General features: G+C 37.5%; 1 protein-coding gene across 1 annotated transcript; it reads left to right on the top strand.

Annotated features, from left to right (window-relative positions):
• The first annotated feature begins 1,429 nt into the window (after nt 1–1,429).
• LOC144452378 (piwi-like protein 2) lies at nt 1,430–15,328 on the top strand. The gene is made up of 17 exons (XM_078143470.1): nt 1,430–1,452; nt 1,844–2,039; nt 3,291–3,409; nt 3,803–3,883; nt 4,275–4,388; nt 4,907–5,095; nt 5,632–5,797; nt 6,989–7,129; nt 7,456–7,569; nt 7,753–7,941; nt 8,500–8,595; nt 9,149–9,265; nt 9,384–9,472; nt 12,494–12,599; nt 13,283–13,474; nt 13,848–14,020; nt 14,904–15,328. The coding sequence occupies exons 1-17, from the start codon at nt 1,430–1,432 to the stop codon at nt 15,058–15,060; spliced, it is 2,262 nt and encodes a 753-aa protein (XP_077999596.1). The 3' UTR covers nt 15,061–15,328.
• The last annotated feature ends 4,127 nt before the right edge of the window (nt 15,329–19,455 follow it).

A 19,455-nucleotide genomic window follows, 5' to 3' on the forward strand; every position in this document is an offset into this window, starting at 1 on the left:
AAGACGTTCACCACCAAGATCTCCAGAGGAACTTCCACCCAAAGATGTTTCCCCATCTCAGAGAGTGGTAAAATCACCTGGTACACCCATGGGACGTGGCATTACAGCATTATCCCCAAAATTGCAATCGCCAACACTAACAGCAGGTATGGTATTCAACCAATTAACAAACTATAGAGCATTATCCCCAAAATTGCAATCGCCAACACTAACAGCTGGTATGGTGTTCAACCAATTATCAAACTATAGAGCATTTACAGAAAATGCTCTGAAGCTTTATAAGCATAGGTCAAGATTGCAACTGAGGCGGAATTTTTTTCAGCCAGTATGTTGGAAACTATTGGAATGAATTACATGATTATGTGGTGACTTCTAGAACAATAAATGCTTTCAAGGCAAATTTGGAGTTAGGGTTATTTGATATGAATAGGGATATACCCCCGCCATACCTAATAGGGATATACCCCCTAACATACCTAATAGGGATATACCCCCGCCATACCTAATAGGGATATACCCCCTAACATACCTAATAGGGATATACCCCCGCCATACCTAATAGGGATATACCCCCTAACATACCTAATAGGGATATACCCCCTAACATACCTAATAGGGATATACCCCCTAACATACCTAATAGGGATATACCCCCGCCATACCTAATAGGGATATACCCCCTAACATACCTAATAGGGATATACCCCCGCCATACCTAATAGGGATATACCCCCTAACATACCTAATAGGGATATACCCCCGCCATACCTAATAGGGATATACCCCCTAACATACCTAATAGGGATATACCCCCGCCATACCTAATAGGGATATACCCCCTAACATACCTAATAGGGATATACCCCCGCCATACCTAATAGGGATATACCCCCTAACATACCTAATAGGGATATACCCCCGCCATACCTAATAGGGATATACCCCCTAACATACCTAATAGGGATATACCCCCGCCATACCTAATAGGGATATACCCCCTAACATACCTAATAGGGATATACCCCCGCCATACCTAATAGGGATATACCCCCTAACATACCTAATAGGGATATACCCCCTAACATACCTAATAGGGATATACCCCCTAACATACTTAATTTGTGTCAATGACCATGAGTGAACATTCTTCATTTCCAGGTGGTGATGCTCCCATGGCAACAGAGTCTCCCAAATCCCCAGCTGGACGAGGTCTGACAGGACTTGGTATAGGACGTGGTATGACATCACCTCCAGCTCAAATGCCCCGTCCAGTCACAGGTGCTGGTGATGCTTCACAACCACAAACTGGACAGAAGCATGAACCTTCTGTAGAGGCACCAGTAAAGGAACTCGAAGAGTTAAAGTTACAAGAACAGCGTGAAAAAGTTTCCAAAACTGGAAAAACTGGCAGACCGTGAGTTCATACTATATGCTGTGTTTATATGTGTTTTTGTAAATCAGTAACTTACTTTCAGATGTTTTCACCATGGTGACACATTACACTCTATGTGGGTGCTATGTAGATCAAGTCTACCTCAGCTTCCAAATTACTTTGTTGGATTCCCACTCAAAATTATGATACAGTGTAAGGGAAACTACACCAGTTTTACCAGATTTCTCCCATCCTGTAACTGAGGGTTTCTCAAACTTTGCAAAAACTCTGATCAATTTGATGAGGACCTACATATCGCATGTAAACTAATCTTTTATTGTCTTAACTTTTTTTGTAAACGTCAGAAAATTTAAGAGCAACATTTTTCAAAGTTTGCACATCTTGTGAAATTATCTTTCATTCATTTGTACGTCATGCTACCATTATCAATCTTTTGTATTTTCATCGTAGGACATCGGTTGCATGTAACTACATTCGTATGAAATGTAAGTTTGACGCAATCTACCAGTATGCCGTGTCTTTTGCACCTCAAGTGGACAGTAAAAGTATGCGATTTCAGTTGATGAATGTACACAGGGAAGTGATTGGACAAGTGAAAGCCTTTGATGGCAGTATTTTATTCCTTCCTCGTAGACTAGAAGAAACTGTGAGTTATCTTTTGATAAGTCTGTTTTCTTATTTTTGAATGTAGAAATATTGTTTGTTGTCTGTAAGATATGAAATTCATTCCATGCTATTAGCCAGTACTCGGCACTTAGAAGCCTGATAGGGCTGAACAATGCAACTTAGAAGCCTGATAGGGCTGAACAATGTGACTTAGAAGCCTGATAGGGCTGAACAACGCGACTTAGAAGCCTGATAGGGCTGAACAACGCGACTTAGAAGCCTGATAGGGCTGAACAACGCGACTTAGAAGCCTGATAGGGCTGAACAATGCAACTTAGAAGCCTGATAGGGCTGAACAATGCAACTTAAAAGCCTGATAGGACTGAACAATGCAACTTAGAAGCCTGATAGGGCTGAACAACGCGACTTAGAAGCCTGATAGGGCTGAACAATGCAACTTAGAAGCCTGATAGGGCTGAACAATGCAACTTAGAAGCCTGATAGGGCTGAACAATGCAACTTAAAAGCCTGATAGGACTGAACAATGCAACTTAGAAGCCTGATAGGGCTGAACAACGCGACTTAGAAGCCTGATAGGGCTGAACAACGCGACTTAGAAGCCTGATAGGGCTGAACAACGCGACTTAGAAGCCTGATAGGGCTGAACAATGCAACTTAGAAGCCTGATAGGGCTGAACAATGCAACTTAGAAGCCTGATAGGGCTGAACAACGCAATATATCTTATAGTCTAAATGTTGTGTGAGGAAATGAATTTCAGCAAAGTGATGACTTCAGATTTCAAAATCCTACTGTTCAGTTCTGAAAATTCCTATTGTTTACCTCACTTTTTTCCAGTATGTGCTTTGAAATCTTTCTGTTCAATTATATTCATCCAAGTAAGCCAATAGACCTGTTGCTGGTTCCAAGATGCATTGCACGTCTCTCCATGCAATGCCGTGTATTGTGTATGTGCTGAGGGGTTTGCACATACTTCTCAGGGGGATGGTTGTCACCTGACCATACCCTGGGATCACCTAAAGTCACTGTCTGTCATTGATGACATTTAGTCATTGTTCTATAAAATCACTCATAATCAAAGAGGTCAACATGTCTTTCCATTATATCCTGATAATAATGTTATTTCAAATGTAATAAAGACAAAACAAGACTAAATCTAAGAACACAAGTGACGTCATCTCACGCAATGCATCTTGGAACTGGAACATCGTCCGTAAACAAGACTTGTCGTAGATGAGATTTACAGAAACTTGTGTCGTGTTTTTATTACAGACTACAATATTGAGATCAAATCGTCCAACTGATAATAGTGAAGTAGTGATCAGAGTGGGACTAACCAAGATATTACGACCTGAAGAATGTTTGCAGCCATATAACGTTATCTTTAGGAAGTAAGTGTAAAGTTGAAATAAAGGAACCCAGATTCATGTTTACATACTCTCATGACGTTATGTGATGATGTGAACACTAATCCAATAATGTTCGTTTGAAATACAACAAGCCAACTACTTTTGACCGAAATGGTCAAAATTTGTTACTTTATGGTTTTTTGTATCGTTTGTGCTTGAATTGTAAACATTGTCATAGCAATGACTAATGTGCTACACTTTGGAACAAGTTATCATTTGTGTCAGGAATTGTAACAATTGCCCTAGCAGTTTGTATTGTGCTACACTTTGGAACAACGTAACATTTTGCCAAGAATTGTAACAATCGTCATAGAAAATTGTACTGTTTGTACTCATACAGAATCTAACATTGTAATAACTATTGATAATGTACAGGATAATGAGAATCTTAGATATGAAGCAAGTATCAAGACATTACTATGATCCACACAAAGCTGTCTCTGTGCCACAACACAAGTAAGTTTAAACATTATCTCATGAAATCTTTATATAGAATTACTATATACATGTATCAGAGAGAAGTTATTTTCTACTGAAAGCATAGAGAATTGGGATCGAGTCTTGGGCCATTAACAATTTGTGATATGCAAATTAGGATAGACTCATAGTTTCCATCTTAGCATTAGTGGCGACTTTTATTATAAATGTAGTACTTCTGATTCTGCATTGCTGCTGAAATATTTTTTGAGTGCGGATAGATTTATTTACACATAATGTCTTGATGTGTAATTACATGTTTTATTTGAAAGCTATCTTCACCTCTAGATTATAATGTCTTGATCTATAATTGTTTAATCTGAAAGCTATCCCTATCTCTAGATTAACATCTCATTTGATGAATTTCCAGGTTAGAAATTTGGCCAGGATATATTACTTCACTGCGAGAGTATGAAGGTGGTTTGTTATTACTGACAGATGTCTCCCATAAAGTACTAAGACATGAGAATGTACTCGACTTTATGTAAGTATTCTTAGGTGTGCTGTTATTGACTGATGTCTCCCATAAAGTACTGCGACATGAGAATGTACTCGACTTTATGTAAGTATTCTTAGGTGTGCTGTTATTGACTGATGTCTCCCATAAAGTACTGCGACATGAGAATGTACTCGACTTTATGTAAGTATTCTTAGGTGTGCTGTTATTGACTGATGTCTCCCATAAAGTACTGCGACATGAGAATGTACTAGAGTATAGTCTTAATCGTTGATAGACCTTAAGCATTTATTGTTGTAGTAAACATACAGTATAGCCTTGCTTTGTTTTGGATATTTGGATCCATGGAAACCATACCATCAGAAATGTGTAGGTATACCCACACAAGTAAAAACAAAGATTTGGATACACAGACAAACACACTCATGTACACACATACGCACACGCATGCACACACACACACACACACACACACACACACACAGTGATGGCACGGTATCCCACATCTTGTTAATACACACCATTACTGTTTTGTACACCAACAGGTACAGCCTATATCGGAAGTCCAACTCATTTCAGGAAGACTGTACTCGTCAGCTAGTTGGTAATATTGTACTTACACGATACAATAATAAGACATACCGCATAGATGATATCGCCTGGGATAAGAATCCATTGTCTAAATTTAACTATGGACATCAGGGAGAAGAAATGACATTTGTAGATTACTACATGTAAGTTTTTAACTGAAGTTGTAAACTTGATTGATATCTCTTTTCATATATGTGTGTAACTTGATGAGGCCTTGTTTGCAATATTTTGACCATATATGGAATGTATTGACCATATATGGAGTAATTTGTCCAGCTGTGGAAGATATTGACCATATATGGATTTATATTGTCCAAATATGGAATATGTAGAGCATATATGGAATATATTTTTGAATAGAAAATGCTGCAAAAAAAATTGTGAATAAATAAATATACAGTGCCAAAGTTGCAGACAATGCAGAATCTAAAATATTAGTAAAAGCATCTTCATTTCAAATAAATATTCACCAGATAACTGTCTGTTGACAACACAATGGCCACGTCTTTAATTAAATAATACTCTATATGCAATGATGAAAACTTGATGAAAGAACAGGTGATGATTTCTTCAACTTTTTAGCATTTTTCTTGAAGTTGAACTACTTTCTTGAATTCAGGTTGGTTTTGCTGACGTTCTAAATGCCATAAAATAAACTTTGTGATTTTGTGATTTACAGGAAAGCCTACAATAAAGAGATACAGGATCTTGAACAACCTTTGCTGATTAGTCGACCTAAGAGAAGAAATCAAGATGGAGAAGCTGAAGTGATATGTCTCATTCCAGAATTATCTAATCTGACTGGACTTACTGATGAAATGAGACAGGATTTTAGAGTTATGAAGGTAGGTTGAATAGTGGTAGGGGTAGTGGTAGGGGATAAAATGTATTTACCTCATTCCAGAATTAGTCATTAATACAGGACTCCAAGATGAAATGAGATGATTTCAGAGTTATAAAGGTAGAGTTGGTTGAACAGTGGTAGTGGTAGTGGTAGGGGTAGGGGATAAAAAGTATTTATCTCATTCCAGAATTAGTCATTAATACAGGACTCCAAGATGAAATGAGATGATTTCAGAGTTATAAAGGTAGAGTTGGTTGAACAGTGGTAGTGGTAGTGGTAGGGGTAGGGGATAAAAAGTATTTATCTCATTCCAGAATTAGTTATTAATACAGGACTCCAAGATGAAATGAGATGATTTCAGAGTTATAAAGGTAGAGTTGGTTGAACAGTGGTAGTGGTAGTGGTAGGGGTAGGGGATAAAAAGTATTTATCTCATTCCAGAATTAGTTATTAATACAGGACTCCAAGATGAAATGAGATGATTTCAGAGTTATAAAGGTAGAGTTGGTTGAACAGTGGTAGTGGTAGTGGTAGGGGTAGGGGATAAAAAGTATTTATCTCATTCCAGAATTAGTCATTAATACAGGACTCCAAGATGAAATGAGATGATTTCAGAGTTATAAAGGTAGAGTTTGATAGGGGTAGGAGGTGGGGGATGGAAGTTATTTGTATCATTCCAATCTTACAGGACTCAAATGAGACAGGTCTTAGGGAGGATACAGGACTCACTGATGAAATAAGACAGGACTTAGGGTCAGGAAGGGAGGGTATGGGAGGGGATGGAAGTTATTTGCCTTATTCCAGAATTAGCCAATGTTATAAGACTTACATTTTATGTATTGTATGTCACTCCAACACAACACCCCCCCCCCCCCCCGCAACTATTTATTGTCCTGTAAATTTGACACACTTGTTCCTCTCCATGTACATGACCCTTCTTATCCTGAACTGTAAAACAATTTGTATGTATTATTGCATCATGCAATGTACAAGATTTCATATTCCATCAGGACATTGCAAGCAAGTGTAACTCCAACAGAGATGAGATGACTCCCCTCCCCCCATCCCATCTCACTGATCCCATTGCCCATTTATTTTCTCACTTTCCCTCATCACCCCTAACCTGAAATCATTTGTATGTATCATATAATTTGTACAATTTCATATTTCGTATGAATTTATATTTTGTCAGGACATTGCAAGCCACACTAGGATATCTCCAACAGAGAGAGTCAGATCCATGAGGAAATTTATGGAGAATATTGAATCATCACCTGAAGCAACCAATGAACTGGCTAAATGGGGACTTGAACTTGACATGGACATACTAAAGGTGAAAAGTCATATGTTGTCTAAAGGTGAAAGGTCGTATATTTGTCTCAAGTCATGTATTGTCTACGTGCTGTAGATTATTACATGTGTTACAATGATTGCTTGCATATGTAGTATTGGTAGTTGAATTACTGCAATCATTGCATAAATGCATGCATGCAAATGTAATCGTTTTGTTTATGTGAAATCTGTTATTACTTGTAATTTAGTACAATACGGTTTGAATCTTTGACTAGTTTCGTACCATGAGTTGGCTTTTTTTAAGAGGTTTGAATTAAATTTCACGCACTGACTTGACTAACTATTTATGTTCATTTCTTAATATAGACTGAAGCCCGTACCTTGCCACAGGAGAAGATAATTTTTCAGAATAAAACTATCACTGCATCTCCTGAAGCTGACTGGGGCAGAGAAGCAACCAGAGAATCTGTGATTACACCAGTAAGTCGAAATGGGTACTAGTAGAAGTTAATTCACCAACAGGAGGGGAAGTCATGTCGACCAAAAGATCACATCATTATTTTTATGACATACCTAGGTGGATTAGATTTATTTGAGGTAACAGGAAGTGAAAGGCTTATATTAGCGTAATGTGATGTTTTCCTGGTATCTTTTAATTTTTAGGTTCACCTTCAATGTTGGATGGTTGTCTTTACCAAGAGAGACTTAAACAGAGCCATGGACTATATACAGATGATGAAGAAAGTTGCCCCTCCTATGGGAATACGTGTCAACAACCCATTGCAGTTAGAACTTAGGGATGACAGGACAGAAACGTATTTGAGAACCATCAGGGAAAGTCTAAATGAACAGGTAAGGTATGACAGGACTGAGAACCATCAGGGAAAGTCTAAATGAATAGGTAAGGTATGACAGGACTGAGAACCATCAGGGAAAGTCTAAATGAACAGGTAAGGTATGACAGGACTGAGAACCATCAGGGAAAGTCTAAATGAACAGGTAAGGTATGACAGGACTGAGAACCATCAGGGAAAGTCTAAATGAACAGGTAAGAGGTGACAACAGAAACATACCTGAGAACCATTAGGGACATTCTGAATGATCATGTAAGAAATGACGGGACTGAAACATACCGGAGAACTAGAACTACATGGTAAAGTTAGAATGAACAGGTAAGAAATGACGCGACAAAAATGTACTTGAGAACCATCCGGGAAAGTCTACAAGAACATGTTTGATTAATCATGTGTCTCTGGTTTCTATGGAAATGTTTTGTGATGATAGACAAAGCCAACATAGGTATGCTATTTACTGTGTCATTTGTATATTTCAGCCTCAGTAGAAGTAACTCGACTGTAATTACATTCGTAATAATGAAACTTTTGTCTTTGAATTTGTTTTACATCTTAGATCCAAATGGTTGTGATAATATTCCCCACATCTCGTGATGACAGATACAATGCTATTAAGAAACTCTGCTGTATAGAGTCACCGGTTCCATCACAGGTATGCCTGCTATAACTAGTGTGTGTGCTAAGGTTTGGTAACCCAGGTAACAGAAGAAAATCTGGTAAAACTTACATAGAATTTCATACTTTGTCCTGAACTCTAGTGAAATATATACCATTATACCTTAGTACAGCAAACTATATAAATGGGTACCTGGTAGGATGTGATTGTTATGTGACAGACTTAAATCGATATACTCCACTTTCTGCATAGTTTGTAAAGAACACTGACGGGGCGCCCTCACACATCAGTCAGCTTCTTTCATGGATAGAGCCAGCCAGTGAGGAGGGGAGGGGGGGGGGGGGGACTTGACATATCTTGACAGTCTAATTTCTGCAGTGGCAACTTAGATTTCTTACAGTCCAGGGTTAAGAAAGTATAATATAATTAACCATTAATATTCATTTTATACCATTTTGAGTTCTTCATGGAAAACATTTATGTGAAAGTGCATCATTCTAAATTGATGAAGACTCTAACCAAACTTTTGTAAGATGGAATACGAGTTAAAGTAGATTGTTTGAATGCCTTTGTTGTGTCTTTTTGGTAGGTCATCATTTCCCGAACTATTAGCCAACAACAGAAGCTTCGATCCGTGACACAGAAAGTTGCTCTTCAGATCAACTGTAAGCTGGGTGGAGAACTCTGGGCATTAGAAATACCATTGGTACGTATAGGTTTTCTAATCTTACCAAAAGCAATTGTATTATGACCAGTGTTTGTGATAAACACTTTACCCGTAGTTGCATGCAAGCAGTCATGTTATCTGTATTTGATCTCTACAGAAACAATTGATGGTAGTTGGTATTGATGTTTACCATGATGCTACACATGGAAGCAGATCAGTGGGTGCTATGGTTGCTAGTACTAACAAGTAAGTGTCTACTAGTATGTGCTGTGGGTACGAGTGCTAACAAGTAAGTGTCTGCTAGTATGTGCTATGGTTGCTAGTACTAACAAGTAAGTGTCTACTAGTATGTGCTATGGTTGCCAGTACTAACAAGTAAGTCTTGTATTATGTTCAGTGGTTGTTGATATTTTGAATCCACTGATTTTCACTTAATTACACCATGCACGAGCCAAGTTGAACGAAAATATTGAATATATACTCTGGTTGTTAGCTCCGCTGTCAGCGAAAGCTGAAAGCGTAGCTTTAGGTATAGGTGGGTATTGAGGTATAGAGAGTAGAGTGAATCATAGGTGTCCGTCAAACTTTTATATTTTTACTATCTACTCCATAAGTGACAGTCGGAATTCTTCGATATTTGGTGTGCATGTTCCCTGGGGGGAGGCTATTCAGATTTGTTCATGCCAAGTTGATCTGTGCCATTTTCAATTTTTTATGATTTTTTTTCATAAAATGTCATTTTCATCAACTCCTTGAAAACCTCTTATTAGATTGCTTTGATATCTGGCGTGTTGATGCGCAGGGGGTAGCTTACTCAGATTTGTTAATTTCAAGTCAGCACATCCTCATTTTTATTTTTTATGATTTTTTTTTTGTAATTTGAAAAAAAAATGAATATGTTAATGAGCATAATGACCGACGCCATATTGGAAATCAGTCGACGAGACTTTAAGTAAACTGCCACTTTTCAAAAGACACTATTGACGTCAAACAAGCAATGTAATATGTGCTATAGTCATAATTCTACGCATTGGGCGCCCAAATGACAAGCGTTTGTTCGAAACAGGGTTGTAAACTTCAAATCCAATTCTGCACCCTTCTACATTATCAGCCAATCCGCAACATCCTCATTTGCATACTCTATCCTGATTCGACCAGAAGCTGAAGGTGACCTCATTCGACCGAGCGATTTTCCACAGCAAGTATCTTGAGTATCAACACAGGACGTTCTTAGTACTCACTAAAATCACACTTCAGACCCACTATAAAAGTGTGATGTTTTCAGATAACATGTAACTTGTGGTTAATTCTATATTGTCGTGCAATTTGGAATGACAGTGAACCAGAATTCAGACAACTTGCGTAAGGAAGGGCATGCCAGGCATGCGGTTGAAGTTTAAATATGGCCGACAGTTCACATGTAAAGTTAAACGACATGAACGTGTCTTGCCTTTCCAAAATGCAAATATTTGGCAAGTAAAAATAATTAAAATAATTACAACTTTAATTTCAGACTTTGCATTATGTTTTGCGTATCTTTCCCCGTTTTACATGTAAATCCGAAAAGGTTCTCTCTCATCATGTCATCAGTGTCAGTGATCATACCGCGCGGGGTAGTCCTCGGGTGCACGAGTCTGTATTACTGACTTGACTCTAAACACCGGAGGGGGAGGGACAATGTGAGTCCCGAATTCCTCCGTATGCAAGCAGGACTACGTGCGGGGCTGCTTTGAGTACGAGCGAAGTGAGGCATGTTGAGGTATTTTGTTGAGAATTATAAATATTGCGAAATGTCAAGTACAAGGTTTAAATACAATGGAATGGTGAAAAAAATGGCAGAGTCTGCTGACAGGCGCCGGTCACAAAAAACACTGTGAATTAAAATATCAGACGATGTACATGTATGTATTAATCGCCGACAATCCACCCGTATGCACGAGGGACTAACCCGGAAGCAAGTCGTTGTCAGCCATACGTTACAGTGGTAACATCGTCCGAGAAATCGCTGCGTTCAGAGTGTCACTGTCATTATTCACAGAATTGTTGTTTTCGAGTGAAAACCCGTCTTGAATTGTATAACTCTAACAAATGAAGACATGTCAAGTTATATTTTGAAAGTTGTATCGCTAGTTTGAGACGATTTTCTCACGTACTATAGTACTATCGAGGCTTACTTGGAAGTAGTAGGACCTTCCAGTTCATCGGGAAGTTTAGCCAGTCCGATAATTCTTTCTGGTTTAGTTTACAACACTTTTGATCACGCAGATTTTGTTGTTGTGATGAAAAGAAATTAAAAAAAGATCATTTCAACCATTTCGTTGTGTTTTCTTTGTGAAAGGTAACCGAACATGAACGAGTGTTACCACTGTAACGTATGGCTGAGAATGACTCTCTTCCGGGTACTTGAGATTGTCGCCGTACGGAAACTAAGATGGCGATTAATACATTTCTTCCCTATATATATCTACCACAACTAGAACAAGTTGAATGTTGTTGACTTTGTAAATTTGTTAGAAAATTGAAATTCAAATTGCCTCAAATATTTTAGATCCCTAGTTTATTTCATTCTTCATTAAAATTTTCCAGGGTTACAGCTGTAAGACACTGGAATTACTTATAGCCAACCTCAAAATCCTCTTTTTTTCTTTTTCTTGTGTGCATTTCCCAGTCATTTTTTTCTGAGATTTTGTGCAATTTTTCATAACAGTAGATTTTTGTTATAAAATGGTGACTATGGTATAAAAGTACAATACATTACCAACTTCTGTGTAAAATGTGTTTTATAGTGAGACATCATATGAAACCACTAACCACTTTATTGCATCGCTAAAACAAAACTGCATAGTGACTCGAAGAGCTGAAGACCTGAACCACTTCTACATGTCACCAAAATAAAAAATTAAATTAAAAAAAAAACAGCGGAGCTATTCTGACCGATAGGTCGCTTGTTCTATGTCACGACAACATGCGTCTTCATCACTGTTTATGTTGATTTTTCTGTGATATTACTAGTGCTGGTATAATTATGTTATTCTCTGATATTTTTCTTCATTCAGCCGGAAATGCTAGTGACCTAAGGGTTGTCACCACTCGTCCAGCGACTTGCAGTGACAAAGGCCCCTTAGGTCACTTGTATTTTCCTTTGCTTGAACGAAGAAAAGTATAGGGGAATGACATCTAATTATACCAAGACCAGGTGATTGTTGAAATGATCATGCTCATAAAATGAAACTTATGATGTCTTTTGAATTCCTATTTGATCACTAGTTCCCTGACCAGATGGTTTTCCAGGGTTTGCCTCCAGTTACCCCAGCAGGAATTGATGGATGGTCTCAAACTATGTTTGACTGCTGCACTCAGGAAATACCATGAGGTGAATTTATTGCCAATGTATTGCATAATTTTCTCTTCGTTAAATAGAGTGTTTTTGTTTAAGTGTGGTGGTGGTGGGTGGGTGGGTGTGTGTGTGTGTGGGTGTGGGTGGGTGGGTGGGTGTGTGTGTGCGTGTGTGTGTGGGTGGGTGGGTGGGTGTGTGTGTGGGTGGGTGGGTGTGTGTGTGGGTGTGGGTGGGTGGAGGGGTGTGTGTGTGGGTGTGTGTGGGTGCTTGGGTGGGGGGGGGGGGTGATGACCAATAGTTCAATGTAGGATAAAAACCAAATTCTGTTAGGCCTTTAATGCCAGTTTTACCATATTTCCCCATCTCTGTTACTGGGGTTCTCCAACCATAGCAAAATCACTATAGTATGAAGTCTTCCAAAACAACAGAACCCCTTGGGTTATCTATCATTCTGTCTGTCTGTATCTAAATGTTGTAAGTGTAGTGTATCTGTGTGTCTGTGTCTGTGTTATACTGTATGGTCACATTCTTTCGTGTCCAAAGAACGATCACAACCTCTATTGCATATTGTTTGCATGCAGGTATGCAGTGATTTTTTCAGTATTGCACTGCAGTGTAAATACCACTAGTATGTGCATACATAATTGCAAGTAATCTCTGGTACCTATATAACTATTGTACTTTATTAGCATGTAGATATATCTATTATTTTATTACAGGTTAACCATACACTTCCAGATCGTATTATTGTGTTTCGTGATGGTGTTGGAGAGGGTCAGTTAACTTTTGTTAGCAACTACGAAGTGACACAGTTAAAGGAATGTTTTGGTCACTTTGGTGAAACTTATGATCCTAAACTAGCCGTAGTAGTCGTACAGAAGAGAATTAATACCAGGATCTTTGCAGAATATGTAAGTGTTCCATCCATCACTGATACAACCCATAATACCCAGAGTTTGTAAGTGTTCAACCCATCACTGATATAACCCATAATACCCAGAGTTTGTAAGTGTTCAACCCATCACTGATATAACCCATAATACCCAGAGTTTGTAAGTGTTCTATCCATCACTGATACAACCCATAATACCCAGAGTTTGTAAGTGTTCCATCCATCAAAGATACAACCCGTAATACCCAAGTGTTCCGTCCGTCAGTGATACAACCCATAACACCCATAGTTTGTAAGTATTTACTGTCCGAAATGACAATATTTCACTATCTGATTGTTAATTGTTGTAACCCTGAACACTGTAATGTACATGACATTTGTTCTCACCACAGAATGGACAGTTTGACAACCCTAGACCTGGTCTTGTAATGGATCACACAGTGACTATGAACAACTGGTATGACTATTTCCTAGTTAGTCAACATGTACGCCAAGGTACAGTCTCACCTACTCACTATATAGTAGTCTACGATGGCTCCAATCTTAAACCAGACCACATGCAGAGGTAAGTTAATTCAATATATAACCAGCTCCTGCCTCACCCCTTTTCAGGCATAGCCTCGAGGGGCTATAATGCGATTGGTTTGTCCATCCAACTATTTCATTCATTAGTTGCACAGAAATAAAGTAGTTAATCCTCTTTCTACCAGTGGGATATTTGTTTGTACACAAAAAAACCACAAGTTGAGAAAAAACAGCGTTAAGGAATTGAGAGGTGTGTGGGTAACTTCTCTTGAGACTTGTCTTCCTCTTGTAGATAGTGTGATGGCCATTTTCATCATAAAAAATCCTCAATTTATACAATATCTGTAAAATCATTGTAATATAGAGACTCAATATAAAGGCCCATGATTCAATCCCAGGTTCCCACGTTAGAGCTAACTGATCAGCGGATTCATAGGAATTAGATAATATCATTATAGCCCTCAATGGGCATCACCTGGAGGGGGCTATGGTAACAACCTGTGTCTGTCCACCCGTCTGTGGACAGCCGTATGATACCGATGAGTCCATTTCAACCAAACCTGGCACAACTGTCAATCACCATATAGCTATAGCTGATCAGTGGATTGATAGGGAGTAGATAAGATCATTATTTGTTCAACAGTTTGTATAACTGCCGGACAACTGTTTTTCTTGCCTAAATTTTTGACTGCAACCGGGCATTGGTTTCTAAGTGTCCAATACTTACAGTAGCTGAGATGAAAGTTCAGGTATGTGAGTGCACTTTGTTGGGGAATTGTATCATTATGGAAAATTTGTCTTTTAATGTGAAGACTAAACATCAGAAATATTGTAACATTAATTATTTTTTATTTCCAATTTGTCAGTGAATGTGAAGACCATACATCAGAAATGTTGTAATATTTGATGTGTTTTACTTCCAGGTTATCATATAAGTTGACCCATCTATACTACAACTGGCCAGGCACTGTTCGTGTACCAGCACCGTGTCAGTATGCTCACAAATTAGCTTACCTGGTAGGACAGAACATTCACAAGGAACCATCTCATGAATTATCAGACAGACTCTTCTTTCTGTAAGACTGCCCTCTGTGGTCATCATGAGAGTCATTGGTAATGTTATTAAAATGTGTCTGGGCAAGGTACCTTGAATCAAGATACTGCCAATTGTGGAACAGTTACTGGAAAAAGTGTACTGTAAGGCCTGATAAACACTATTGTTTGGTTCCGGTTACCAGACCCCACCTAGTTTTTCACTGCCAACCCTAAACTTTGTTTTACATATTCAAGAAAAAATTATAAAATTGCAAACACTATGAAGTCTCGCAAGATATAGTGGATGCAAAAACTGACATCAACTTGAAAAGACAATATAAAACTGTTCTTCCAATCTGTAATGGCTGTACATTTAATGGGAAGAAATCAATAACACTGAGATCATATGGAAAACAAAGGAACACATATCTACCTGAACTAGACAGTCACAGATGAAAATACATATATATATATAGAAAATAATGCAACATCTATGTACCCCACCTATTCTAAAATTGAGTGTAATCGGAATCACACAATCTTGTTTGTTAGGCCTAACCACTGATTAAATTAGTGTTTTTGTTACGACTGCAGTAGGTAGGTCAAATCTACCTAGTTTACTCAGGTACGTGAGTGTGGCTATCAAACAAAATTATGAAATGCATTATGGGGAAAGTATACCAGTTTTACCATATTTTCCCTTGTGTTACCATGGTTACCAACTTAACAAAAACACATACCTCTGAATACATTACATGTGTACAAATTTCAAGAAAATCTCAGTAGCTGTAACTTCTGTTATCAGTGTGATGTAATTATTTAAAAGGTGCACAAAATCCAGTGACATCATCAAAAAGTGTTCACATCTACAGTATGAGGTCACAGAAGGGTGTATTCTACTCTTGGTACCTGTATTTCCATTTCAACATTATTACCATATGCCACTTCCTTGTTTAGTCCATATCACTATGTTTCTTATCTGCTTTGTTGCAAAAGTTGTGGGTATCTATGGTAACGGGTAGCTATGGTAACATTGATCATAGTCTAGTGTTATCCATGGCATTGAATCTCTAGATCTCTCTTTAAGTCTAGTCCAGTGAATTCCTGAGATGAAAGGTTAAATTCAATCTAAGTTACCCAATCAGTCATCATCCCCATGTTAATCAATCGCAGAATTCTCCCCGTTAGTGTTTACTGGAGGCAGTTATAACATGTCCAAATATGGTATATTTGTATCAGGATGCTATTTATACATTGTTTACACATCATTCTAACAGGCAGAGGTTTCATTTGCATGAACAACTTTTACTTCATAATTTGTCATTGAGTTAGACAAGGTGATGAGATGATTCAATACCACAGGTAGCATCTAGACTACATTGATTGCAAAGAACAGCAGTAATTTGTTTTTATTCAGAATTGCTGTGTCTAGTTATATCAGAAAGGTCGGTCATTCCGATCGCAATAAATGTGAATAAAACTGCATTTATCATATCATTCCACATCAGGACGAATGAAAATAATTGTTTGGTTCCGGTTACCCGACCCCACCTAACTTTTCACTGCCAACCCTAAACTTTTTTTTACTTATTCAAGAAAAAAATAATAAAAATCCCAAAAAATTGTGGTCTCATGAGAAATAGTGGATGTGGAAACTGACATCAACTTAAAAAGACACTCTAAAACTATTATTCCAATCTGTAATGGCTGTACATCTGATAGGAAGAAATAAACAACACAGAGACCATTTGGAAAACAATGACACAGAAAAAAAAAATAAAATAAAATAAAAAATCTACCTACCCCACCTATTCTAAAATTAAGTGTAACCACGCAATTTTTTTTATTAGGCCTCACAAGTAATAAGTTGAAACATTACAAGGAATAATTAATGTTGGCATTGGTATAACAAAAAGATATGCATATCAAATTACCTATTTTACATATTTTCAGCAGTTGTTACTTTGTTTATGTTATTTATTCAGTGTCACTTTTTTATACAGGGTATTTTTTTAAAAAAGAGAATTTTGTATCTCTTATTGGAGTAAATTATGTTTCTTATATATTTGTTATTCAAAACTTGTTTTGTACAGAACATATTATCTAGGTAATAGAATCATTGAGTATTGTTAGGTTAAATTGGTTCAGGGTTATAGTACAGTGTAGAGGAGAATTAGTTTGTAAGATATGCTGTGATGGGGCACCCTCACACATTCCTGCAGGCCAGTGAGGGGAGAATTAGTTTGTAAGGTACGTGGTGACGGGGCACCCTCACACATTGGTCAATACGTACCTGCAGGCCAGTGAGGGGAGAATTAGTTTGTAAGGTATGTGGTGACGGGGTACCCTCACACATCGGTCAATTCCTGCAGGCCAGTGAGGGTAGAACCACATGACATATCTTATAGTCTTGAGAGAGTTAGTTCATAAGGTACATGGTGACCGGGCGCCTTCACACATTGGTCAAGTGCCACGATGTATCTTATAGTCAAGAGGAGAATCTGTTAGCTAAACCACAGAGTTTCAGGATGGCAGTCATCTCACAATGACGACAACAGCAGATAAACTATCAGCACGCTAACATAGACACAAACTAAACCTAATATTGCAGCATGTTGATGCAAGTGCACTGTCAGTTAAAAATATTGGGAGGGTAGGGTTGAAGGAGGGTAACGACTGGAAGGAGGCACTGCATATATGGAGAGTGAAATATTAAACAGGACTACCATAGAGGGCGCACTGTCAGTGTAGATGTTTGTAACATTAAAACTAATTTGTAGCAAGGAGTATCCTCAGAATTTTTCAAATCATTGGCAGTGTAAAATATCATACTAACTGCTCTTTCAAGTACAATGATGTAGAATGAAATAATTGTATGTTAGGGATTCTTTTTAAGCTTTTCCCACGGGAATGTCACAAATTGGTTTTAGTATTGTGGTATTGAAAGGAAATACTTAAGTATTTTGTAAACAGTTTTATTGGGAAGAAGTTAAAATCATGAGGAAAAATCCAGCCACTGAAAGAAAGAATTATAGTTTGTGAAGTTGTTTTTACATACACATATAGTTTTCTATACTCTGATGGCTGTTTTAGTATTGGTTGAAGGAATTAACCAAGATGATGTTGTGAATGAATTTTACTTTCTGAGGTGATCCTTTGAAAACATGACATGCACAACAGGTTGAATATTATTCCAATGTAAAGTTAAAGTACGACTCTGTAGTTTCATAAAAGTAGTTGTGAAAAAAACAAACTGTATCATTCAAGTATTCTGAGACAGAAAATGTTGTGTTATAGTGATATTTGCATATCGTTTAGTAAGTTTCATTTCAATGTCTAGCCCAAAGACTTACTCAAAGTTCAAATGAACCAAGAGTAGGAATGGGATGAAGCAAGATAATAGTTATAAATCCACTCCATATTTTTAGAAGAGAGAGAGAGAGAGAGGTGATCAGTGAAAGTATGGAGTGTGATAGATCTTTGCATTTTCAGATGTTTTATTTTTGTGGCATTATAGAACAAAGTACATGTCCATTTTAATTTGTCACCAAATCAGTGCCAAGTACAACAGTGGCAGTCAAGGTTTCCATTTACAAAGATAGATACGTACTAGGAATGTTGTTGCCACAAGTAGACATAAACTATTGAATGGATATTGGTTTAATTGTACTTGTACTGAGTAGGATAGCATTTCTGATGACTTCTACAATCTTGCAGTGTACATTTTGGGAATTCCAGTGGTTACACTATTTTTGATTCCAGGGTGATTATATCCACACTACAAAGTAACCACCATTACCCATTTGTGTAATCTATAATAATACCACATAGAACAATTATAGTTTTAGTTAGAATACCCTGAAGGTGGGACTATTACAATGGTCTCCGTGCATCTGTCAGTCTATCCATAATATGTCATTACTTAGACATGCAATATCAGATTTCTTTCAAACCTGGCACAAAGGTGATATATCCTAGTACACAGAAACCTCAATTGCCACTCTGTTTATTGTGTTCATTTTTTATCATGATAGTAGTAGTAGTTTGTTTTTTTTGTCCAGTAGAGCCTAACAATGTTTCAGCTCAGGTCACTACTTACTTTATCAGATTTAAGGAGTCAGAAACTGTACCGTCCATTAGAGTAGATGCAGTTTCTGAAAACAGGTTGAAAAAATTGTCAAAAAGTAAGATTGATAGTCGTAAGACATAGAATGTTCTTAAAGTGGCCATATGGATGAGAATTTGGTATTTATTTTGGATTTTTATTTCATAAAACAGCTTCACTAAGTTTTTCTACTTGAAAAAATAATGTGAAATAACATATACCAAGTCCATGTTCACAACTCAATAAACGGCAAAACATTAAACAATGTGTAAAATGTTTGTTATTGTACGTACAATAACAAACTTTTTGCACTTTTTGCATCTTTTTGCAATGTA

The sequence above is a fragment of the Glandiceps talaboti genome, chromosome 22 (assembly GCF_964340395.1).
Source record: "Glandiceps talaboti chromosome 22, keGlaTala1.1, whole genome shotgun sequence".
Taxonomy (NCBI): Eukaryota; Metazoa; Hemichordata; class Enteropneusta; family Spengelidae; genus Glandiceps; species Glandiceps talaboti.